At 39.1% G+C, this 27,892-nt stretch overlaps 1 protein-coding gene across 5 annotated transcripts in view; it reads right to left on the bottom strand.

Moving 5' to 3' along the window:
- The window catches only part of LOC143424536 (EGFR adapter protein), a 261,708-nt gene that overhangs the window by 137,994 nt on the left and 95,822 nt on the right, over positions 1-27,892 (bottom strand). Inside the window, exon 1 of one of the 5 annotated variants that reach the window (XM_076896668.1) lies at positions 2,011-2,113. The exons of the other annotated variants lie outside the window; for them this stretch is intronic. Within the exon in view, the coding sequence (XP_076752783.1) occupies positions 2,011-2,085 (75 nt within the window). The 5' untranslated portion in view covers positions 2,086-2,113. Of the gene's footprint in view, positions 1-2,010; positions 2,114-27,892 lie in introns of those variants that run through there. 5 annotated transcript variants of the gene reach the window in all.

The following is a 27,892-nucleotide window of genomic DNA, read 5'->3' as shown; positions in this document are numbered from 1 at the left end:
AAGGCACAGCGATTCGGACAACTTCATGGACATTGAATTGCACGGAATGATTCGTAATCTGATTTCCGTGCAGGATCGATCGAGGCGGTATTACGACAGTTCATCCCTCGGTAGCTATCGGAAGTAATCTAATTCCGGATGGATAAGCCGGAAAAAGGGGAAACATTACCGGATCGGATGTTTTCCAGATCGTTCCGCAGCTCTTAGGAACGCATCGCGGCCGATGAAAGGAAGTTACACGGGTCGCTTAAAATACTAAACTTTTCGTCGACTCCGTGCGGAACTCTCTTTTCGCGTTATGCCCACGGCTTTGACATTTAAGGGACAGGTATGTCTGCCACCCCGTGAATTCTCGCCATTACTGAAATTTTTACGTTTTACCGCAGAGGATGGTGGAACTCTGAGACGAGCATAACTTAATTCGCTTTGATTCAACAGTATAAGAATCTAAACACTGTTTAATTTATTCATTCTTATTATTTTAGAGACGCGTGTGGTTTTATTGGTTTATGATATCGTTTTTCTGAGACATTTAAAATATTAGCATAATTAATATTAAGGGGATCGATGTGCCTAACACCACAATGGTTGAAAAGTTTATATCCTTTTTTTTGTGTCAAATTCACGAGTGCACAATTCGATAAAGGATGAAAACACGCGCTTAATCGAATGACCAATGACATAAATACAATTTGATGATTCTCTGAGTGACAAAATTTCTGCAAGAAATCAAATTATTATTGGAAAATTTTCTGCGCACTTAAATTCCTAATTAAAGAACAGGTAATTTTTTTAAGTTGAATCGTTTCTTGGAAAATGATAAATTCCTCATAAATTGCATTTCAATTTTATTTCGAATAGAATAATTGAAAGTTCATTTTTAAAACTTCATCGTCTACCAATTCACATTTATTATTGCCATTTGAACGTAAAATGAAGCAGGATGTTAAAGAGTTGCGACAAATCGATTCTGTCAAGCTTCCAACGTCACGTTTACATTAATTTTCGTCGTTCCAAATCGTTGGCCAAAAAGAGGGAAGAAAATATGCAAGAGAGAACTAGAGGAGGAAGAACAATTGCATAGCATTAGCCTTGGAACACGGTTCGATTATCTATTTCCAATTCTTTGGGAACGATTCCGCGGCTTGATCCTATTTAATGGCCGCGCCATTCCTATCTGTTCTATGAACCATCCAATTCCGTCTCGACGTCGTGAAATAATCTGCAGAGTACTAATCGAACGCGATGCGACCGTTTGGTTAACCGCTTTTTTAAATATTTTTGCGATTCGTTGCTAAAAATCTCCTTTTTCTTAGCTTCTTCCATTTCTAATATCAACTCTAGTTTGTACAGTTCTTTATGTGTTAATTTTCCAAATTTATATGCAGCTATATCTTATAAATATGCATTCCTTTAGATGTTATAAATTGTCAGAAGGAGTTATCTTGAAAATAAGCTTTAAATAAAATTCCACGATAAAATCATTTTAGTTTCCAGTCCGCCATTTTACTTAGGTCTGCGTCGAGACACACTTAAGTTTCAGAGACGAAATACAAAAATATAAGAATCGAAAAACGCGTGAAGGGTACAAACCCAAGTTGCGTCGATAGTACCATTGAATTTCGAGTAACAAAATTTTGTGAAAAACTTTTTTAAATCTACCCAGAGCCCCCATTCATTTGTACGTTACAAATGGTAGATAATCAGTTTGGCTTAAGATTTAATTTCTGTCATTTCAAATTCAGCATTTCGATACTTCAATTGCTGGCTGTAAACAAATGGTTGAGTATTTACGTGATCCTGTGGAGTTTTCGTAATTTCGAGCGAAGAAAGGAAAAAATGAAACGACGATAAAATTCTTTTACGAGATTGATGCGTACGTACGTGCGTATTAAGGTGTATCATCGCGTGCAATAATTAAGTTGCGATAAAAATGGCAATGAAACAACGTACTAATGGTATACCGGATCGTGGCGTTTCTCGTGGTTATAAAAAGCAGGTCGTACGTACGTCCGGTTCACGGTGATCACGTGTATCAATCGGCGCGGTTAATTGATAATAACAGTGCACTCTTAATGTCAGCATCCCAGCTAATTAGGATGTGGGCCTCTCTGGTACAATTACCGTCATGTTATTATGAGGCCACTCTGGCTTCCCTTTATCCTGTTCCGTCTACTCTCTCCCTCTCTCTCTCTCCTTGCCTTCAGCTTTTCATTTTCTCTTTCTGCTGCTTACTCTTTGTGATTTATCGCTCCGAACTCTTATCCTGTAACGCGTTCACCTTCGTATCTATCTCTTGATATCTCTATGCTTCTCGAGCAGTTTGCGAGCAATTTTTTAGTGTCAGACAAAAATCCAGGAAACGAAGCGTTGAAATTCATTTCAGCTCTCTTGCGTTTGCCTCGCGATTGTGCGATAGTTCCAGGTACCATTTATCAATATTCAAAAGCGAAAGTTTTGCTAATGTGCATTGCGTGTGTTCAGTTGTACGGCAGTGAATTACGATTTTTATTGCTCAAAAATTAGTTTAGTGAATAATTTGCCAACTGATTATGATATTTCTTTGATTTCAAATAATTTTATTTTATGAAGGAATAATATGTATATTCGTGTGTTGTGCGAACGAGAGAAACGAGAAAAACGAGAAGAGAGGTTGCAAAAATTGTTCGTTGAAAAGAAGAATAAATAATGCGAACGCATCGTTACATTATTATTAAATTTTACATTACTTTCTTAGTTACGTCATGTAGCTATGACATAAGGAAATTGCAGTCTAGTTTCACGTTCAGCAAATACCTGTTTAATGCCAGTTTTCTTGCTTTTCGTTTGCCCGTCATCGTCAGAGGGTCAACAAACTTTCTTACCCCCGTAGTGACGATTAAGACGAAATTACAGTCTCATTTTGATCGAACAACGTGATCGATGAGATAAGATTAAAAACAGTAGGAACAATGTAAATTATCATTCAATTAACGTGTCTCGTTGAATTAGCAATTATGCTGTTGGTTTTGCGTTTAATCGCGTTGGATCAGATACGCTGTTCAAACGAAATATGCCGTGAGAATTTGTTTTTAAAAGTATGGCGCCTGCAAATGGGAAAAGAAAAATTTCATGCTTCCTCATTTTTTTATAAAATCACCAACTAACACCAATACGCTTTATAGACTATACTTGTATATCTTTGTGAATTATACAATTTTTTGGTCGTCCATAGTTGTAGAAATATGAGAAGCTTTTCTTCCACAATGAAAAATCATTCTTGTCTTTTTATAACTGATACATACAATTTTTTATATGCACAACGTTACCTTTGTAACGTAGACAATTAGCAATTAAAAGAATTTTCGAAAGTGAATGATAATATCTATAAAGAAAATGCAAGTAAATGTAAATTTATTAGAACAACTGCACATATACTATTAATTTAAAATAGTGTTTCAGTAATAAATAAAAAAATATAGACAATATACAGGTATTATTGTATATTAAAACAAGAAAAGGACATACTCATTTACAACATATATTTTATGTATCCTTACCACGATATTAGTAGCGTATTTTAATTGCGATTAATAAAACGCTACTAAAACGACGGAAATATAATAAGTTCGCTGCTTCTCTCATTTTAGTTATCTTTCCTAACTACAATTAAGATCTCCGATTACACTTTAATGAACAGATTATCAAGGCAAAGGTCTCCCATTTACCCAGCTCTTCCCTTTTTCTCCACTCCTCCAAAGAGGTTATCATTTCATCAGATTATTTGGCAGTTCAAAAGTCGTTAAGGTAATTAGCAATTGGTGCTGCGGTTTCATTTCGAATCTTCAGCGGTCGAATTACGCTGGCTCTGTGTGGACGACATTTTAATCCCTTCTAAATAATTTTATATTCCTACCTTCCCCCGTTTTCATTCCTTCGTCTCGTATGCGTTCTTAAAATGCGATATTTTCGTACACAATTAATACCATTAATATTACTGTATACGATCAGTATTAATCGTTTCGAATTATTATTTTATCATCTATTCTTAACTCACTGAGTATTACGTTTAACTATAATTAATATTCTATATTAACAATGATAATTGAAGGTTAATATATTTATGTAACAGAGATTTATGTACAATATTTGTTGATTGAGAATTTTAATAACTCGTAGAATAGAATGAATGGAAACAAAATAAATTTCTATTGCAAATGTTTTATCTCTGCTTGACAATAATATTAAAAATGCTCAGTGAAAATAATTAAGTGAAATTATAAATAAGATAATGTGCATGTGCCTTAAGCGAGTCTTTATTAATTACACGGGTAATAGAGTCTTCATAGCTGCCTGAGGATATATTTGAAACATTAAAGATTGCTATTATAAAAGACTATACCTATGCAGAAACCATCTTATTTTTAAGAAAGGAGACATAAGTTAAATTATTTATTAATTTTATTTATTAAACTTCTAAAATTCAACAGAACGTACGAGATCGAGAGAAATGTTTTTTATGAATAAACCAAGGAAACCTAATCTCCTGCAAATTTCATTAGCGCATCGCAAGCCTGCAAAATATGCGGAAGTTATGAAAAAATCAAGTTTATGCACGTTCATTGATCTTCGTTAATGATGTAAAATTTACTATTACGTAAATTACACATTAGATATCCAGCAGTAAGTACACGTTCCTCGATCGTACCGAGCTGGTTCGATTTCCTTCGACATTAAAAATACGAGGAAGATTATCATGCTATCGCAGGGAACACCTAATCGTATCATAAACAAAATATAACATAATACACACTGTTCTGAAAGGTATTCTCGTGATATTAGACATGGTAATTCGAAAACATATGTTCTCCACTGGACTATACTATTTGCATTTACTTAACGAATTATCGCAAGCAAAATTGCATCGACAAAGTCGCAAATATATTTCATATCAACAGTGCAGTCTAGCGAGGATAGCAGAGCGACTTCGCGAAAGGAAAAATAAATTCGCAAAGGATTTAAGATCTCTTCGCGGTGGAACGGTTGCCAGCTCGACGTTTGGACTTGTTTCAGGATAGAACGTCACGCGTGACAATTCGACAGGTACGTCTCAGATGGCGGGATTCAAATATTTTTCGAAATATAATAAGTCCCTTGAGAAACATGAGGCTCGTCCTGGGAATTCTGATATGGAAAAGCCCTGGGTTTTACGATTCTCACGGAAGCCGCATCCATCCCGCACGCATTCACACATGCACACCGGGATAAGTCGAATTCTCTTTTCGAATTCAGACGCGTCATGAGAAACGCGATAACATTAATATTTATGGAAAATTTTCGCAACTAATTCTACGCAGCATACGTGCATTCTTTGTGTTAAAAGATATGTACCAAGGTGTACGTCTTGTTTTGGAATACGTCCAATTCAGGATACGTCCTGTTTGGACGTGACAAATTTTGCTCGCTGCACGACTTCTGTTCCTTCTCTTCTCTTTGTATTTCGTGACGAGAAATTAACTGTACACGCATAATTATTCGAATGCGTTTGTTTTCGTCGTAACAAACGGTACACGTTAACTTCTGCAGCGAATCACACGAACGTGCTAGTTTTCATAACGGAAGTTGAAACGTGCTGGTCGTTCGTAGCGAAACACTCGTGTGTGCCATTTTTTGTAACTATAAACGAACGTGCCACCAGAGGCAAACATGTTTTTTGCAAGACGAGTGACACGCGTTTACAATTCATCCAGTTGGTTGGCATGGAGTAGTAATGGACAACAAATTTGGTCTTTAGTTTAGTTAAAGATAAATACGTGTATCAATTTCTAGTTTTCTAATAATTTAAATAATTTAATTGGTTTCGGTGTTAGAAAAACTGTGATCATTTAGATAAGCACATTTTTATTATTTTTGCAGTAAATGAATTTCCATTAATTAATCGTTAATTTATCATTTTCAATAAGTCAAAGAAAAAGAAGAAGATTGCATTAAAATGCTGTGTCATTAAAGAGAAGAAACAGGTTAGTAAAAGAAATGGCCCAGTTAATTAATTGCATGACACAATCTGATATCATCAGAGTACCCTAAATATATATACCCAAGAACAAAATTTAATTATAACAATTTATATAGTCTGACAAAATACTTTGGAAAAGTATACTAACTAAAACTTTAGTATGGAATCGCTCATTAACCTACAGTCAAATTTTACTTACAAAGAAATGTCTTCGACATTTACATCGAATTACGAGATACTTTCACTGATATAAGGAAAAGGGTGCGTAGAAATGCAGTTTAATTTGGAGAGATACCTATGCAAGTCCCTCGTACACTAACTAAAACTTTAACATGGAATCTTTCATCAACCTGCAGTCGAATTTTACTTACAAAGAAATGTCTTCGACATTTACATCGAATTACGAGATACTTTCACTGATATAGGAAAAAGGGTGCGTAGAAATGCATTTTAATTCGGAGAAATATGCAAGTATCTCGCGGACGATACATAGAAATTTTAATAGAAACGCGAAGGTTCGTCGACAAAGGGAACCTAAACAAAACCAAAGCCGAGGACAAACATGGCGTAAACGAGAATGCACGAGTAACACGGGGGCACGGAGGTGAAGGGCGCAGCGAAGAGAACAGGGACAAGGACAATGTCGAAGACAGCGACGGAGATGGTAATATTGTACCACGCTCGTCGACGTAGCAATAACAATAATGAAAGCTAGAAGGATTCTCCGATGCCCTTGATGTCGAGGCACAATCCAACCCCCGCCCCTCCATCCTTTCTGCCTTCGTTCGGCTCTTCAGCTTCCTGGGAGATTAGCATGAGGCTGGAGAACAAGCGAGCCAAGGGGATGAAGCAGGGGAGCGTATAATCGAATAACTAAACGATTGTGTTTGCAGCTGCCCCGGAATACTCGATTACAGAACAGATTTTTAGTCCCTGGATTTATGGGATATGTTCTGTACTATATTATATTACGTTTCGTGTGTTAAAGTAATAACTACCGTCCGCGGTGAATGATCGAGTCAACTCCATATAGCTACTTTTGAAACGTTAATTTACTTGGTTCCACGCAAGTTTGTCGCTGGTTATCTATTTTATAGACAACAAATTAAATGGCCAGTACTTAAATAGACTTTTCCATTTATCAGACTAGAATTTCTATCTCGCTAAAATCAACCATGAACGAATTACTCGAGTGACATGATTCAGAAATCCAAGGATCGATCGACAAATCAAAACCAATCTAATCACGAGTTCCATTGAAGTACAACTAGTTCACAGATTTGATATACTTTTCCATTTATCAGACTAGAACTTTCATCTCGCTAAAATCAACCATGAACGAATTACTCGAGTGACATGATTCAGAAATCCAAGCATCGATTGACAAATCAAAACCAATCTAATCACGAGTTCCATTGCAACTCAACTAGTTCACAGATCTGATGTACTCGAGCCACTAACTGACGACAGACATTTGAACCACGTTCATCTGAATATGTACTTTTTCACGTGCCCAAAAGTAGAATTCCAAATAACAATCAAGACCACTGACAGCACTAGACTTTCAGAGCTCTCGAAGCTACTTGTAACGTAGAGAAAACTATTGGTTTGCATTCTCTTTGCACTACATTTAGTTCACAGATTTGATATATTCGAGCCAGTAACTGGTGACACAATTGAACCGCATTCGTCTGAATACGTACTCTTTTTCGCGTGTCCAAAGGTAGAATTCTAAATAACAATCAAGACCACCGACAGCACTAGACTTTCAGAGCTCTCGAAGCTACTTGTAACGTAGAGAAAACTACTGGTCTGCATTCTCTTCGAGACGGTTTGTCGTCCCCTCGCCGCGACCAGAAAGAGATACACCCTTTCAGACGCTCTTATCGGCGGCGTGGAATGCAAATGAGCAATTAAAGACCGGTCAGAAACGCAATTCACCGTCGCGACGGTAGCGTCTCGCTGCTCTTTTCCCAGGTGGAAAAATCCCGAGGTTTAATAGATCGACGGCGGTAATTTTACACCGTCTTGGTTGGCCGCGTTTCTTTTCACGTCGCGTCTCTCCTTTCTGCTCGATTCTCAAGTCTGGTGTCTGCTTATCCCGAAAGCAATCGAATTACGCGCGACGTAAGGACGTTATTCAATTACTAACGGACCAGGGCCGGAGGTGGAAAATAATTTGCAGGCCCGATTCGATTACCCTTATCGGAAGTTGCTATCGGCACGAGCGTTGCGTACTAATTACTTTTCGACGACGACGACGACGGCGACGATGGCGGCGATGCAACCTAGGCGCCTCCCCCTTTCCACCTACGGACCAAATGGATCTATGTATCTCGCGACCCTAAGTAGTTACGCTGGTATATACACCGAGTTAACCATTAAATTGTACGATTAATACCAGTGTAAGTTCTATCATCTACTTCGTGTTTCTATACTATAGATATGTTTCATTTATATATTCGCTAAATATTATATCTTGTGCATGATATTGATTGATTATAATTTAGATAGATTGTGAAATAAAACAAAAGTATTTGTATACATAAGATCAAATCAATGTAGATTATTATTAGAAATGTGTATAACGTTCTTCAGTTAAATTAAGTTAAATTTTTGCGACACGAAATGTAATTCTATGTCATCTCAATGCCTTTGGTAGAATACAAGCAACGTAGTCCTCATATAATTTTCTCATAATGCTTACTGTTGCCATACTGGCACCAGAAAAAAGAAACTCAATATATTCGTTTTACAAAATAAAATTATTTACAAATAGTAGAACTTTATGGTACTCAGTTAGTCTTTTGGAAATTATGTGTCATATTTAGATCAACATTCGTTCGACTACGATCGAAAGCATAAATCAGAATATTTCCTTTAAAATTAATGTCAAAGCAACTACTGTACGCATATGTGCACACGTGTTAGACGTAACACTCTAACAACAATAGGTGGTGACAAAACACACTCTCCTCGCGTAGAAAGCCCAGAGGGAAACGGGACAAAACAGATCTTCTCGGATAAAAAAATATTTCATCAAAATATTTACCGTGCTCCATTGTCTGGATATTCGGATAATGCTCCCGAGACAAGTATCCGCGATACACCAACCGTTCTCCGTGCTTCCCCATGATAATCACTAAACAAACAGACAAACGAACAAGCTCCTTCTTCTTTGCTTTATCCAACTTGGTGCTCGATAGCTCTCGAACAATGTGCTCGCGTGACAATGACGTACTTCGTTGAATGACCGTCGAGAGATAGATAGAGAAAGGAGAACCAGAGAGAAGAAGAGAAAGAGAGAGAGAGAGAGAGAAAGAGAGAGACGCTATATTTGCAGATGAGCTGCCGCGATGAACAAAGACGTCTGAACGTGATTGTCCTGTCTGGCTGTCTCTCTCCTCCTGAAGCCACCAGACGAACGCCATAAAAAAGACGAAGGTGGTAACAAAGATGTCGAGGAAGAGGAATCCGGGAATGAAATCGTGGCAAAGGGGCAAAGGGGCGGCGGAAAATGTGGAGGAGAGCATAGAGAGCGGAGTGACAGGTTTCCTTATTGGGCTGGACAACTGTCTGACCAGTTCAACGGAACACTTACAAAAAAGAGCAACGCGACGCATTTCTGCATGCGTAAATCGAGCTTCCACTTCAAACAGGAAATTACGTATCGCATGCATCCCCTACTGACAAAACAAACTCCCCACCAAGTCTAATTAAAAACGCAACAATTACATCCCCAACGCACCTTCCCAGTCAACTTACCCCACCAATCTCTAAGACTCGAGCAGTTCACAGGAACAGAGATCGCGAGAAGAAGCAAGTACAACGATCCCAGTGCACAGTAGCAAAGGTAGAAGGACAGAAAGAAATCTCACGATCGCTTCTGGCACTGAACGAAGCCAGTGCCGCGTCAAACGACAACATTGTTCCGCGCGGTAGACAGACAGCAATAATACTTGTCGAACTCCGAGTTTCCGGCTCAAAGGAGCGAAAGGATTGCAAACTAAGGCGGACGGCGAAAAGTTGACTAGCCAAACCCGGAAGAAGGCAGCTCGAGACAAAGGGTGGAAGGGGCCCTGGAAGGGAGAGGAGTAAGATCCGCGGAGAGACGAAAGGTCCAGATGCATTATAAAGGGGTGCAGACAGTGGCTCGACCGGCGGAGCAACTCGAGCCGAGCCGATGGAACTGGCTGGAAAGAAAGCCGTTGGACACCCATATCCTGTTCGCGCGGGAGGATACCGTCGCGCAGGGGGATGAGGGAGCCGGTATTGGGTCCTAACGGGTAGATTGCGCCCGTGGCTTCGGGCCATGTTACAGGGGATCGAAGATGGCGGGCACGGGATGAGAATACGGCCGAGTCTCCTCGACGGCCGGCTCCGGGCACCAGTCGAACGAGGGTGGTAGCCGGAGTAGGCGGGGAGAGACAGGAAAGGGGATAACGCAAGGAAACGAGGAGAACGGACAGCTCACGGTCACCGTACAGTAGGCGCTTAATTGTGTCGCGGAAATACTCAGACAGACGGATTCCTTTAATAATGTGCCCGACGGCACGCTCAACCGATTCACCCTCTTCACGTTTTCTTCTCGTCTTCTGCTATCCTACCACGCGCCCCATCCCTGCTGTCACGTGTCTCTCCTTTCACCGGTTCTAACGTCGATGTGGTAACCCCGCGGTGCACGCGACTGGACCGTGCGATTAAAGCGCTGCCTCGAGGACGCGTTTCTTCCATCGTCGCGCGATGATCATCGCGAGTTACCTCGATACGCGATTGGGAATATTGGGATGGTGATTTTTCTGTCATCGAGTTGTTTGATTTTTTTATTCTATCACGCGTCCTGCGTATGTGTCTTCTTTCACTGGCTCTAACGTCGATGTGGTGCACGCGACTGGACCGTGCGATTAAAGCACTGCCTCGAGGACGCGTTTCTTCCCTTGTCGCGCGATGATCATCGCGAGTTACCTTGATACGAGCACGCGATTGGGAATATTGAAACAGTGATTTTCTGCCATCGAGTTGTCTCTGCTTTTTTTTTGATACTCGCGTTCAAACGGGGGTTTATTTTCGATGAGAGGTAGGTAATCGTAGTGTCGATTGTTTTGGGTAATGGTGCGTTCAGTAGAGAAATCTGTTCCGTGTTGTCTGGTTGGTGTTGCATTGGAAGTCGTTTCTCCAGTGGCTTGTAAACGTTTGCGAGAAGTTTGCCTGGTTTTGTGCAAGCATTTTGTGAGTTATTTAGTTTCTCGAGTAGGATATTACATGCGAGATTATCGAGAGAAGAATTAGTTTGAGGAAGTTATAGAAATTTTTTGTTCAGGTTGTTTCGAATTGGAGATTATTAATTTGGTAGATGAATTTATTGGTTCGTGTGATCGTGATTGTCTAGAGAAAGTCGTTACGATGAATATCTTGGCGAACTATAACTTTTGTATCCGTTCTCATCGGACTTTATAGCTCGATTTGATTAAAATTTCATGAGCTACCGTAGCACTCATTTATTTCAACGATTCTGAATATTTCCTCGTCTACGTTTCGACCTTCTTAATTACTTGGAAATTCTAAACAAGTTTAATTTACGATAAAACAATAGAAGATAATAGCCTCAAAAAGCATTCTAACAACATTTTATTCGCTTCATTACTTGCCTTATTTTACTATTGATCACATCGAAAACTTCTAACAAATAATTTAGCATACCATAATCCACAAAGTTTTACAAATATTGCTGTTAGTCTCCAAATTATAAATAATTATAAATAATTTGGAGACTTGAAAACGTGTTCAGAATTGTCAGTCACGAGGAGACAAATTATGCTAGCAGCGAGCCTGCGGAAAATCGTGTCACGATCGATTGTTTCCAGGCATCGATACCAATGTCAATAGGGAAACCGCATCGCTATTTGTCCGATACACGTCGAAGAAAGTTTTGGTAGCGTTCCAAAGTGATCGCGGGAGACGTTACAACAGAAGAACTCCTTTATGGAGTCGATGAACCGTTTCTTTGACGGATCATCCAGCTCTAGTCAGTCGGCGACGTAATCTGTCTGAGCCTTGAGGCGTGGGCGTCGCTGCTCTCATTTCGTTTCTAGAAAACAACCTGGATTCTCAGGGAAAATCTATTCTCTCGCAACCGTGCCCGTGTCAATTTTACCGTCTTCGACGCCGCGAGTCGGAGACAAAGATCCGTGTTGGCTCTTCTCTGTTCAAAGGATCCTCCTTTCTGATGATCAGTCAACTGTCGCCGCGGTAAGCCCGTCGACTTATGTTCCTTTATTTTTAAACGGTCTAAGGGTTTTTAATTTAATTAAAAAGCTGATCCCTTTTTCTACAAAGGCTCGTTTCAAGCTAGATTACATTGTTGGACGAAGAGAAAGTTATAGAGGCCTTGGAAGACAATAGAGGGGAACAATATTGCAATTACCACAGTAGCATTCGAATGGAAGACTGCTAGAAAAAGCAAGTGCGGTTTATCAGTATCGTAGCATTAACATATATTAAACTGATAATATCGAAGCGATCGTACACGTTGATGTAGTACTTAAATTACTAATTACGTTACCATTGCTCAAAGTGACGTCCATGGTAACAATATTGTTCTCTAGACTCACCAATTGTGATAGTTTATTTGTTATTCCTGATAGGATTGAATAGAAAGTGTAAGTATGCAGTTCTTCTTGTCTTTTACAGTGATAGATTGCAATTTTCAATGAAAATTTCATTGAAATGCACAAAGGGGTAGTTTCCCAGCAAGTTCATCCATTTTTTATCGTCCATGTAATGCAATAAAAATAATTCCTTCGCGTACTGTTCAACAGTTTGCAATAACACAATAAATTTATATCAATTTAACAGAAAGTTATGCAGAGAAAAACATGAAAAGGACACAGTATTGTCTGTAAGACAAGAACAATATTAAAGACATAATGAAATGCTCTCGATCAGCCGTTCGAAGGCAAGCCTCGCACATTGTTACACCCCGCCTGGCGTTTAAATCGTTCGACAGAAAAGATTTCATTCCCTGACTTGAACTCGACGCAACTGGAGCCTTTATTACATGGCAAAAATGACAGGGCTGAAGCGATAACAATCGATCGGCCCGGGCCAGGCGAAGAAGAATGCCGGTTTCAACGAACGGAAGCTCTTCATCGGATAACACTGCGGAGCAATTGACATAATGAATGCAATTTTATTTGAAGCACCACGGACGGAAGCTCGAAGTGAGTTGTTACCAGTCGCGAATGACTAACGGCTCCATAGCGCGGAGCGGCTCGAGCAACAAGGGGTGAAACGGGAAAAAGGAAGACGAAGGAGTCCGCGGGACGACGCGGCTGGAGGACGAGGGACGCTCGTCGATGCTGTTATTTACGATCGTCGTTAACTTAGCCGGAAAAATTCATCTCTGCGCGAGCATTAATCCAGCGACGCTCGTCTCTATCGCGAGTCGATTCCAGGCTGTGCTCGTAAATATCAATTACCGAAAACCGTGTTCTCGAGCCACCCGCGCTCATCGATTTTTCACTTTCCTGTAACCGAGACACGGCTTTCGAACCTTCCTGCTACTGTTTCCACTGTGGAGCAGATTTCACTGTCTCCTAGGCATCTGGAAAAATATGTAGAAAGTCAGGATGGTATCGATTTATACGACGATTCATACGGCTGTTGCATTACGTTTTGGTAATCGAGGAATGAACGAGGATCTGTGCGATGTCGAACGATGAATCGCGTGTAACGACGTATACAATCGCGCGATTTCGATTGTAAATATAATGGAATGTGTTTTTACTTATTTGGAATTAGAATGCTTGGTTGACGAGATCATTGACGAGATTACACCATTGATGGGATAATTTTCAATCTACAAATCGTTTAAAATGAATTTTCAAATTGCTTCAAACGAATTGTTTTATCTCAGTTCTGTTATTTAAATATATGAAAAAATTCAACTGTCTTCGTCTCCTTTATTAACGCTAAACGTTAATATGCAATTAATCAAGAACTTTATTTTGGAAATCTATATCTATACACAGAACTCATATATCTTAATCATTATTTCGTGTTTCAAATAGTATTCTACGGAAATAAAATTTTTATTATAATCTCGTACCATCCTTCGCAAACAAACAACCTCTACTAACATTTAAATCACAGAAACCCACCCCATGGTCTCCCCCTCAATAATCTTAATTCAACTAACATCCCACGAAACTCCATTGACGTTTCAAACTATTTTTATAGTTACCAGTACACAACGATACCGCAGCCACGAACGTGCACACGAAACTACAGAACACGCTTCCGCTATTACCATTCACAAACTTCCCCTGTTCCCAGTTCATTCAATCTTCCACCGCTCATTATTAAGAGAGCGTTCGCGCCGGCTGGTTCCACGTTAATTAAACCACGCATTATCCAAAATTCCTACGAGATTTCCGCCAGCAAACAATCGCATTACGCCGAACCTGTCCTCGAATTTGATTCTTGTACGCCAAGCGCAAAGGTCGAGCGCGTTGAATGGGCGAACGCGAGCTGAACTTGGGCTGGTCGCAGCGACGGAAACGCGCGCGGTTAACGTCGTAAAGAATAACCGCGCAACCCTTGGGCCCTTCATTATTCCCGCGTGCAAAGAACCGAGACGCGGGTGTGGCTCGCATATGAATTTTCGATCGAACGGGTGCAGATCGCGTTCGTCTGGAACAGGTTCACCAGCCACGAAAAACGACCTCCATTGTCCCGTCCTTGTAATAACGTGGAAACGACCCTGGCGAGGGGGACGGCGACGCGACACATTGTGCTGGTCAAGAACACTGTTCGATCAGGCCCCTCTCACCTTCCATTGGTCGAATCGTTGGTTTAATTTCGTAGAACCTGGCTGATCCGCGCGCTTATGACGCTTGAGTGGTAAGTTTGTTAAGGGCAGGAACGATTGATGGTCGACTCCGTTCACCGTCGAGGGCTCCGGTTGTTTTCAATACGGAAGGGAGCGGGAAATGAATATTCCGATTAGGTTTACCTGCCGTGCGATGTTGGTTTTGCGTAAATAGCCGGTGGATGTTCTAAGAGAAACGATAACAGTCGAACGATTTTGTTTTAGAACGGTACGCGCATCTCTGACTAAATTGTTGCTATCGATCATTTGGCTAGTTTGTGCTGCTTTGATATTAGGTTAAGTTGTGAATGGTCGAGTGATCTATTTACTTTCGAATATTCTTAAATCGATTGTTTTAACGTAACATTTTAACGTAAAGTGCGTTTAATATGTAAGCTTAATAAAGCTAAACTGCGATTACTCGAACTTTTGTAACTTGAAAATCTTTATAAATCGAAAATTGTCTTCACTTCTTCTCGCCTTGTTGGAACCACTTTACAACTCTAAAATTTTCTGATAAATTCGAATACAGGGTTCTACTAAAGTTCAGCGAAGCAGTCGATTAGCATCAACGATCAGCGTCAATGGCAGCGTTTAAAAGACAAACTGGAGCGATTTTTCTAGACAATGGCAGACGAATGCAAGATATTTGGCTCCAGCGAAAGTCCGCGGTATTTTTCAAGGGCTGGTCAGTGGCCCTTTTAGGAAGGGGTACATCTAGACCTCCCCATTTGCAATGGACCCAAGTCGAGAGCAGGTCTAATATGCTTTAAACCGTGGCCATCGAGCGGGCGGAATAACCGGCGAGGGCTGCCCCCTCGAAAGCGAGAGACGACAACGAGGATGACGACGACCGTCGAAGGGCGGGAGAAGAGAGAGAAAGAGACGAGATTCGAACGGGGTAGAACAAACCAAGAAGAATGAGAACCGCGAATATTCATAATACGAAGCCGAAGGAATAAGCTGACCCTGCAAACAGGTACTCGTTGGCACCGGCGGGGATTCACCAGGCATTATGAGAAATGGAAAGTTCGACCGCTGAGGATGTGGCGAGGAGAGAAGGAAATCGACGGAGACGCGCGAGAGGGAGGAAGAACTCTGACGAGGACCGAGGTGAACGACAGGAAAAGGTACGTGTAGAGAGAAATCTCCGACGAGAGGAGGCTGGGATGATTATAGGAAAAAAAGGGAGGATAAGGAAGGAGAGGGAAAGTGAAGTACGAAGGAGGAGAGCGAGCTTTTTTTTTCTCATTCGACGGACGTGGGGTAGGTAGAGATTTTCCGACTCCTTTTACTTACTCTCTGTTCTTCGTCAGTGGCCGCGACGGATGGTATATTCAGTCCTCTCCGGGGAAACAGGACTAAGCGTTTATAGTCAATTAAGAAACCAAGCAGGCAATGCGCTTTGCCTGCTCATCGAAAGCGAAAGAGAAAGGGAGGGGAATAAAAAAATGAAGTGCCACCTGAGTGAAGATGGTTTAGTAAAATGAAATGTCCTTGGGAATTCAATCTTGAGCTCACTTCACCGCGGGGACCGCGGCGAGTCTTCTGCGAGCGGCGAATATTTTATATTAACAGCGACTCTGTGCAAGGACGTTAATGAAATGTAGCGTATAAACGTTCTGTGGCCTTTTAAATATGTTCACCACTTGTCCACTCGTCGCTGTGCTTCAGCTTCGATATTAACGAAATCGAAGCGATCATTTGACTTTGAAAAATTGGTTACGAACGAGGTTTTACTGCTTCAAGGTTACAACTGACGATGCGCAATTAATTTCACGTTCTTCTTCGCGTACATTTTAATTGTTCGTAAAATCAAGCATCTGCGAGAGATATTTTACAGAACGTTGCATATCATCCTTTCAAATTTCACAAAAATCCCCGAGGCATGAGTAGTAGAGTCTCCTTGTCGACGAAGGTTGGTCCACGCGGTATTAACAGCGCCTTTAGGCGCCCAGTGTATACACTTTTCCGTCAACGAATATTGTTTGCCTTAGTTACGAGGAAATATTCAACATTTTAGCGAGCTCTCTATATTTTTTCGTGATAGGGTCAAATAATCTTTTCTTTTAATACGAGATCACTCAAAAAAAGCTACGCTTAATTGCACTTGTAAAAACCTTTTGTAGAACAAGCAAGCGTTTATACATCCAAAACACAAGGATTCTCGAAGATATCTCACCAGAATCACATAAGAATTACGGAATTAAGATTGGAAGAGTATAAGACTGTCTTGTTTTGCTTAAGATTCAAGACAAATATAAATGTTATTACTCAGAAGATCAAATAATACTATCGAAGTTAAGAATAGACCCCAGTTTGTTACATTTCCAAATGAAACCTAACGATCTGCGACATATGCAATAAATGAATCTGTATTGAACATATCTTGAAACTCTGTTCCAGATATTATACTAAAAGTATCCGATATAATGCTTACACCAAACTCAGCAAGTATACTACAAAAACGGAATTCATTTTTGAGATATTGGAATGTATTATCAAGTGCGAAACTTACATATGTTCATCACTATTCCAAGTAAACTGTGATTACTTAATTTAAATGGATGCACCTGTCATTAAACACCTAATAAAAAAAGAACAAGAAACTGTAATTTTTATATTGATTTCATACTACCCTCTTCCCCTCTCCTCCACATATAAGTTATTACACTGTGTTAAAAAATTTCCACGGCATTAAAATTGAACGGCACGCAATAAAGGACACATCGTTAACCCATGAAACATACTTAAGACTAATGCCATTACTACCCCCTCGTCTACCCTCGCGTCGACTCGCAGAGCGCAATACGTTGCGGCAGGACAGAGCGAGGCACACGGTAATAACGCAAATATCAATAGTATTACAGAGAGAAGCCAATTAGAGAGAAACGAAAGAAGAATCGGTAATTGTTGGACGTTTTACGGGAATATTTCGTCCCGGTTGGGCAGGAATCCGCTCGCAGCCAGGCTGTATTCTCATTTCTCGCGACACAATGCCGTTCATTAGAAATTGACGAGGGAACGGCCACGGCAAATCTATAACAGACTGTTTGTTTGAGTGAAATTGGAGGAAAACATTGCGGTCCAGCCTGGCCAGAGCCACGGGCGATCCGCGTCGACCGAGCTTTTTCACGTCGGCGAACCCCTTTCGAAGCTTTCCCGACAAAAATTCGTAGCCCAGTAGGGGTGGCGATATGGTGACACGCGGACGAGGGGAGGGCTCTGCCAAAAAACCGCTACTTCGATTCGACACGTGTACGTTCGCCGTGTCGGTCAACACGGCTCGCCTTTTCGAACGTACGCTTTTGTAAAGGCATCCATTCGATGGCGCGTGCATTTTTATTCTCGAATCAGCCGCCGTTTCGAGGTATGTTTGCGCGCCACCGGTAGAAGAATTTCCCGTGAAAAATTCACGGCACTTTTTGAAACGCCCAATTTTTGGCTATAATGAACAGAACGCTCGCCGTTCTATCCGTGGCGCACTAAGTTTTTAATGGAACGCCGCGATGTAAATGGCAACGCGTAGGAGAAGTTGAAATCCTCTCTTTTTCGTGGACATGGGATACACTTGTGTTTAACGGTGATTTTTATGGTGTACCGCGTTTTTATAGAATTCACGTTGCAGCGTTACGCGGGATTTAATTTTTGTTGTTTGCTATTTTGGCACATATTCGATTAGAAAATTGAATCGTACGACGATGCTTCTGTAGAATGAATTTTACGCATTCAAATTTAAGAATTTTTGGACTCGAATGGAAATTGATACATTTGTATCAAATGATAAACGCGACACACAAAAGGTATTTAAATCAATACGAAGTATTCATCAGTAATGTGACCACTAATGATTATTAACGTGCCCCATTTCTATCTGTCATAATTAACATTTTCAAGAATTTAGTTTCGAATTTAGCTGAGTTTATAATGGAGTTATGTGGACGCAGTTAAGCGAATTTTGTTTCGAGTTGTCAAAGCGATATTATTATGGAACTTGACGCAATAACGTTAGGATGTTCGCCGTTAGCACCCCTGAAACTCGGTTGGGTCTGTGGCCGGTCCTCTTACACTCGCTAGCAGAGGGATCACACCACAACAGTTTCTCGCAAGCTCTCACTTAACTTTCCAATTCCCATATAATAACTTTTTGACCTGATTCTATTATGCCCGCGTCTAAAGACGAATTTACATTTTTTTTTATTCTGCGCGTGTATAGGATAGCGTTTTTCAATCCTTTTACTCTCGTGGCACGTTTTCCAAGGACGACAATTTTCACAACTACGTAGTTATAGAAGCAGAAATTTCTAAATTAAATAAATAAAACGAAAAAATAATGTTAACAGCTTTTTTTTACTTACGTTATATCTGTTATGCGAGCTTGCAATTCGTATAAGGGAAACAAAATACTAGGAAAAGAAAATATGTATAACTTTGACGAAGTTTTATAGTGTTCAAATATTTGGTAGAGATTAAATGATTTTTTTTAGATTTCGTGGCAAATTGGAAAATTTTGTGGAACATCTTTTGGGAAAAACTGGCGTAGGTATGATTCATCCATAGTAAGAGCTTGATTATGTAACTATATATATATGCTGATTTCATTTCAGCAATTTGCACAATATTTGCAATTAAAAAAGTGCGTGTTGTAATTCATTTTATAAGTTTAACTCTTGCAGAATCGAATTTTATACAATATTAGAAACGACGATGGAACCATCATCGTTGAGGGTAGGTAAAATCTTAGATTCGACAGTAAAATTATAATTGAAACTTGTTGAGTGCAAGTAAAAGTCTACGTAGTATGTGAATATTAATTTTTGCATCGTTGAATATCCTCCCAGAAACGAGGAATATTTATTTCATGCGTTATTCCTGTCCCATGCATACACAAAATACGAACGACGTACTAAAATATGAAATGAAAGGACTATTGTTTTATTTCTTCGATATATGAATTATTGAAATTGCCAGGTATTTTAAGCAACAGTGCCAAACGAATTGTAAATGTACGTACATTATTTAAAAATATTCAGGGAAATCAATTTTTATATTTCATGATATATTTCAAAAAATAATAAAATGTTTCTTAGAAATATGATATTAAAAAACAAATTACTTCCATTTGTATCGCAAGCTAAATTAATTCAATGTAATTATTTACTCGAGTTTGATAGAAAATTGAGTGAAAAATTTCCAGACATAGAATAATAATAATAATCAATTTCACTGAAGTACATGTTTCTAATAAATGTGTGCATGAAATTCTATAACCAATTAAAATTGATAAATCATTTCCTATCATTCTAGCAATATATTACGCCATTAATTACATTTGCTTGTTAATTACTGTGCTCCATGATCAATTATATGGTTCCGATCGTGCTTTAATCAACACTAACCGCACGATCAGTCGTCTTTCTTGGTATAAAAGCACTACGTTCGTATTTACGCGTAAACAGTTGATGTATGGTAACGAGGAATGCAAACGAATTTTACAAAATAAAACTGGTACTACAATATTGCCATAATAATTAATATAAACAATAATTAAGAAGCATTTCACGAGGTACAATTACAGAAACGTATTTCTTCATGAATTACATATTTCAAATGTTAACAAATATTTGCGCAGACAATTATTGCAATCGGCTGATTGCTCTGAAATATATTCAAATTGAGATTTAAAAATAAAAAGATTTATGGCGTTGCGTTGATTTTGAACGAAGCTACTGATCAGAGTCCACGATCGAAACATTAAGAGATTTACGAATCCTTTATCAAAACACGATAATGAAGCAGCTTTTACTGTTAGCAGCGGCTTTTGTCCGAATTGAAAGCCTGAAAAGCGGAGCAGGTTTCTTTTCTTCTACGGTCCTCTTTTGCACGACCTACTTTTGTATTCATGCCACAAACTATCCTTCGGACATTTTAATGCCATTTACCAAAAGAAAAAGTTCTGAGAACTGGTTCCAGGTAAGTCCTTTGAATTAAATATCTTCTGGAATACTCATTAAATCAAAAATTACTTGTCTTCATGAAAGTAGCATTCGGTATAATAGGAAGTTAGCTTCGCCAGTAACGTCGATGCATGTGTACGTTTAATTGCTTCAAATTTACAAATTATTCTAAATGAAAATATCATTAATATTTCAAAATGAAGGACCAATTGTATAAAATATAGTCGCTATTGAAAATTGTATGTATTTAAAAATGCAATTTCTAATATTAATTCTTTTATTAGAAGAAATTATAAATGTGCACAAATGCAGCGTGTTATATGTGTCAGCATTCTTGAACAGATTCAATTTTAAATTTGAAATACCACGTAAAACTTTGCATATTTAATTCGAAAGGTCCCGTTTATTTTATGAATTACAGAAAAAATGTTCTCTGTTCAAAAGTGAAAACTTGAAATTATATTTTCTTTCTAAAAATTGATGTAATTTTTACGAAACCTTTTTACTAATTCCTGCAAATATTGTACTATTATTCCATAACGTTATTGCACGAGATAAAGACACGATACAATACACTTGACAAGAGTCACGATCAATATCAAAGCGTATAATACTTTCTGACACTTGTAGATTTAATAAATTCATACGATAGCTACATCAATTTCAAACAAGTGATGATACGTTTCATAGCAGATCGCGAATGTGGCATTAAATGCGCTACGATCAATCATCGTAGAATTTGTGTACAAAAAGTGAAGTGCAAGAAAGTAACACGCAAAAAGATAGGATCTGTACAGTGTAGAGTGGACGTTTAGATTTATGATTGGCTGGTCAAAGTACGATGATAGAAGACCAGTATCTAATGGAGTACTTGGTCAACTCGAACGCTAGGATGACCAAAAAATCGGTCTCTTCTTTCATGGTTCGTCTACATTTCATCCACGTACACGCATTTACCGATTTCCCTCGTATCGTTAACTCCTTAATCAGCCTTGATAGAGGTCTACATAGTTCTCCACAATGGAAAGCTCGTACAGTAGTACACTCAGCTTGTAATCTTCTTATAATGCGAACATCCAAAAAATTCCAAGCCCTTTCCAGGTGGAATTTCGTAGAAGAAACTTGATTTACGATCGGAGAAACACACCCCTTCGACAGCCACCCTCCTGGTGACCGTAAAACACTCGACATCCAAGAGGATTGGCGAGAAAAGTGTTGTAACGCTGAACTGGGATTTCGAAAGGCTTACTTAACGCTTTCTGTCTGACGTTGCTAGCTTCCATTTTTCATTTTTGTAATTAACAGTTCTAACGATCAATCGTCTATCTTTACTTGTAGTTTTAGAATTCTAAGATTAATCTCAATTTTTGTTACTTTATCAGCCTCAATAATTACTTGAATATAATAAATTCCAAAGCAATTCACGTAGCTTTATAGTCTTATAAAATAACTAATCTGAACAAGTATTTAGATAATGCAATAGTTGCTTATCTAAATTATCTTTAAATTTATTTTCTAATGCATACGTTTCTGACGAGGCATTTATATTATACGCGAACTACTTGTTAACCGTGTGAAGCTTCAATTACCCTCGCGTTTTCCAAGAATCCACCACTTTCGTTTAATCGACGTAGCTCGTTCCTGAATTTTAATAGCTGGCGATACGTCTTCCTAATTCCTCGGCGTTCGCCAGTGAATCAGATTCCGATGTCCGCGAGCCAACATCAGATCGTAAGAACAAGGAGGGATGACTCAGAAGGTGGTCTCACGCTATTAGAGAACTCTGGTGGGACAAGTGGAACAGAGTGACCCAAGGGAGCACTCGTGTCGACTAAATCGGGAACATCCGGGAGCTTATCGAAGATATATGAAGTTGAGCCGCTAACTCGCTTGCTCGTGTAATCAAGTAAAACTCGCGATTCGAGCGATGATACAAACGTAATAAAGACGAATGCCTTTTGGTTACTTCATCGTGAGATCGTATTGGACATCTTAGAATCACAAACTTCTACAGAATATAAAAAATCCAGTTTCTTAAAGTAAAATACCAAACATAATCATTTCTGCAATAAACATAAATTTTTACGCAACACAGCATAAAAAAAGGAGCTGAATCAGAAATTTTGCAAAGGAAAAAGTTACTTGAAATTCCCTAAAAAATTACTCCTTATCTTAAATCAAACATCTAAACTATTTCTCACATTCTCAACTTATCGATAATTACCCAGAATTTAACACCATCGAGGTGTTATATTCTTTTTCAAATTATTTCGACAATACTCATATATCGTGTGTTCCAAGTATTACAAGTGATAGAAATAATTTGATAAATAAAACGAAACTACCAGATACAAATGGCATTTACTGTCTTGCATTAAACGGGGGATGGTTTCACCGCTGCTATCGTTGCGGTGTAGGGGCAATTGAAATGATTGGGGTGAAAACGAGTCTGCTGGAGATGTTCTCCGGAGGATAGGATCTTATCGAATTTAGGTCGATAAAAGTAACGAGGAATCTGTGCTACCGCGATCGATCGTCTCGCATTTGTTGTCGGACTGCCTGCGACTTGACGTTTTTGGGTCACGTTCGCGAGACTCGAATAAATTGCTGTGACAGTGTCACGAGCAAACGGAGTCTTCGAGAGCACGGTTACGTCTCGCCTCGTGTCTACGTGTCATTTCGTTTAACTGGTTATTAATAACGTCAGTTAGTAGTAAAGTGACTGCCTGCTCTGTCTCCAACTACATTGAACGTCTCCAATTTTGAAATGTTTAAATATCTCATCATTTAATTAACAGTGCTTTCGTTTAAATTGCTAGATATTTACAATAATGGTTTCGAATAAATCAGAGTCTAAATCGAACAATCAGTTAATGTAAACTTATACAAAAATAGATCATTTAGATTACTGAATATCGATATATTTTTACTATTAAATTAAATCGTATACTAATTTAATTTACATCATAAGTGTATTAAATTTTACAATATGCATTTGTATTTATAACCACTTGAATTATGCGCGTTACAAAATTACTTTCCACCTAACAAACCTGCGATTGTCTTTAAAACATTCGAAAGACAAAAATGTTGAATACCATTAAAATATCCAATCTCGTACGGTCCTCGACATCGTAACCAGCCATTTTTAAAGCCATCGTAAAATACCCGCGCACCGCGACACGGTGGAACTGTGTCTAAAATATTTCGTCCGCAACAGAAGACTTTCGAAAGACGTTTAAATTTCTCTAGCACGTCCACGGGATTCTACGAACGCCTCCGCCAAGACTTCTCTCTCTCGAGTCTGCAACCGACATCCTGAAAATATTTCCGCGGCGCGATTAACAGCTACCTCGCATCCCTCGAAGAGCGCGCGGAATTTCTTTCGAAACTTCTATTTACAATCAATCGTTCATCCACGCCACGGATACTAAAAAGTCCATTCCCAGGCCCTCCGTGACGATCATACGGATAGCAGTCGATACCATGCGAAGGGTTGTTACTAATCCAGGAACATCCGGGGAGGAAAAAAGGTAACAGGAGCGTTAATCAAGAATGGTCCTTTTTACGAGGGGTTATGTCGTTGAGGCGCAGAAGAGAGATGAGAGGGTGGGCCCTGGAATCCAGGCACACGTCGACGAACGTGGACGAAGGTGAAACGCCATCGAGGACACCAGGATGATAAGACGGGGAGGGATGATCGAGTGAGTGATCGATCCGAATAGAAAATGGGGGTTAGGGTATCTTCTTCCGTTGCCTACAGCTAGATTAGATTGCCTACCCTCGATCGTCTTCGACTCGGGACAATATCCTCCCGGTTACAAGGAATCGTTTTTGTCAGTGGGCCTGCGGAGACTCGCTGCGACAAATCGAACAAATGTTTCGGGAGGATAACGTGTTAGAGGAGGGACGGGGACACGTGAACGTCAATTTTTAATGAAATTCTTTTTTTCCCCGTTGGGAGGGATGAATTCGATTCGTGTCGAATACAATTTTCTTGCACTGTAAATCGATCTGTACATTCGTCAGGTTTTCTTTTTGCTGTTAAGTTTCTCGATGAATGTACTCAGAGGGTTTTTCAGAATTTTGATTTGCGAAGTTATTGATACTTTTTAAATTGGTGAGCATTGAGATTTAAATAGATATTTTGTAATTGTAAATGAATTATTTTGATTTAGATTTTGAAGAGCATTTACCTTTGTGGTAGTAATAATTGAAATAGTTGATTGTTTTGTTGTTTGCGGATATTTAGAGAATATTTTTTGAAATGTTTAAAAGTTCACAATGAAATCTTGAATTAAAGAATTTCATTTTCAATAACTTTTATTTTGTAAATTAATATATTAGTAATTCTAACTTGAAACTACACTATTATATTATATATTGAATTAATATCTAAGTTGTAACGTCAGGATGTATAAATATTCAATAAATCTGAATTATCATCTAAGATGACTACAATAAAAACAGACTTGCATAAAATTTGGTTGCATAAATAGACCTTCATCAAACAGACAGAACCAACTAACACAATTAAAATTATACCAAGAAGAAATAGAATAAAATAGTGTAGGAATAGCAGGGTATTCAGATAACCCAAGTGTATACATTGGTCATCAGGATAATTACAGATAAATATTAAATTTGTGGACCGAGGATCCTCTTTGATAACTCTCTAGCCTTAATTTCATCTTGCTGATAGAATTTCCCGTATCTGTAGTGGCCTCGTTTCCATTTCTACTGGGACTAATCAGTGAACGAGATATTGCGAGTTGAAACGAGATGGTAACAATTTTACGAAATTAATATCCCCTCCTACACACGATTATATTCGAATATATATCTGAAAAATTAAAGATTTAAAGTAATATTTTTTGCTGCAGTCGACAAAATTTACTGACACTGCAAATTAACAATAATTTAGTTACTATTTTCCATCGATATCAATTTGAATACCTGAATATAAGTAATTTAATCAATCGTTTTATTGACACTGCGCAAACGTCATAATTTACATTGCAAGTATGCACGAATTCACGAAATCATTTATCATAAATTTAAGATACAACAACGTCTCTTACTCATCACTGACATTTGGTATCAATGAAAAACCCAAATTAAAATCTTCTCTACGCTGTAACATTTTCGCCACGACTATCGGATTGAAAATACAAACGAAATCTATCCAACTAATACAAGCATGAAAAACACTCGAAAACTAAAACCAGCCATAAATCGTAGCAATTAAGAAAATTCCTCGCAACATCGACAACGTGTCTCAAGGCGAGAGCTTGGTCCCGTTCTTTATAATCACCAGCAACCCCTTTCACCCCCGTGCGGTTTGAAACCCATTCCTTGTTCCATCGATCGAAAAGAAAGCTCTCGAAACTTCATCCAGTAATAATTCAAGTTTCGCGTTACAAGTACAGAGGAAAGCGGCTGGGAAGTGGGGCCAGGTACACGCGGTGGGCCATTAATCTCTGGCCGCTAAATAACATCGGGGAAAAGGAAGGTCCAAGAGCCGCGCAACATAATTCGTCAGCCGTAGAGCGGGCGCGGTGTTTGATTTACTCCGTAGCAGGTACACGCGCGGGATTAATGCGTCTACTTTATGGCAGCTTAACAGCCAATCAGTATGCGAACTGCGGTTTACCATTGATTCATTAAGTCACGGGTTGTCGGAGATTTGCATAATCGTTCGAAGGAGCAACTAGATCTGGCCTATTGCAGCTGCATCCCACGGGGGAATCAGGATCGCTCGATTTGCCCGGTATAGCGGCTTCGTAGCCACCTTATGCTAATACAGGCCGCGGCGTACAATGGCTTTTGATAGCGACAATGCTGACTTGCTGTACAAACAGGGCGAAATGGGATCAACGACGTGTACGGGATCAGGAAGTTCAACCGGGGTACTCGTTACGTAAGGAGAATCGAGGCTGCTCGACCGCCAAACTTATTATTTAGATTGCGAGATCCTTGCCCTCCTGCGTTACCAGCTATGGGAGCGACGCTATTTCTAACTGTCTTCGTTACATACGAAACGATATCTAGATACATGTTTGAGTTTTTATAGCTGCTTCGATCTTTAAAAATTTTATTTCGACCGCCAAACTTATTGTTTAGATTGCGAGATCCTTGCCCTCCTGCGTTACCAGCTATGAGAGCGACGCTATTTCTAACTGTCTTCGTTACATACGAAACGATATCTAGATACATGTTTGAGTTTTTATAGCTGCTTTGATCTTTAAACATTTTATTTCGACCGTCAAACTTATTATTTAAATTACGAGATCCTTGCCCTCGTGCGTTACCAGCTATGGGAGCGACGCTATTTCTAACTGTCTTCGTTACATACGAAACGATATCTAGATACACATTTAAATTTTTATATCTGCTTCGATCTTTAAAAATTTTATTTCGACCGCCAAACTTATTATTTAGATTGCGAGATCCTTGCTCTCCTGCGTGTTACCAGTTATGGGAGCGACGCTATTTCTAACTGTCTTCGTTACATACGAAACGATATCTAGATACATGTTTGAGTTTTTATATCTGCTTCGATCTTTAAAAATTTTTTAAATATTATTTCAATTGGTATCGTTGATTGCTCTTGCGATAAGTTTATATGGTCAATTGTTCTCCTTTCTTTTGGTCAGTTGGACATTTTGCTTGATTTTCTAAACGGTTGAAAATTTTAGTTGGATAAGTGTATTGTTTGTTCGAGGTGAACTTGAAATTTTGTTGGAAATCGTGTTAGAATTGCAAACGTGTCAGTCTTGCTTTAGAATGTTAGGGATGCTTTTGCTTTTTACCTCGCGCAAGGTTTAGTATCGAAGTTTCTGAGTAAATTAATAAAGAGGTACTGAAAGTTGGATGGTTTTGGGAGTGACGTAGTTCTGAAACTTTCAATGCCTGTCGTGTGAAAGAAGCAAATTTCATTTTGCTGTAAACAGAACAAGATTATAAATATTTTCATCTGGATTGGTTTTAACGTTTCAACGGCGTATCGAATTGTGTTTTCATTTAGATACAAACAATTGCTTGTCTTAACGGGAATATTTCATATTGTCG

The sequence above is a fragment of the Xylocopa sonorina genome, chromosome 6, assembly GCF_050948175.1.
Source record: "Xylocopa sonorina isolate GNS202 chromosome 6, iyXylSono1_principal, whole genome shotgun sequence".
Classification (NCBI taxonomy): domain Eukaryota; kingdom Metazoa; phylum Arthropoda; class Insecta; order Hymenoptera; family Apidae; genus Xylocopa; species Xylocopa sonorina.
This window is presented reverse-complemented; position numbering and strand designations above follow the sequence as displayed.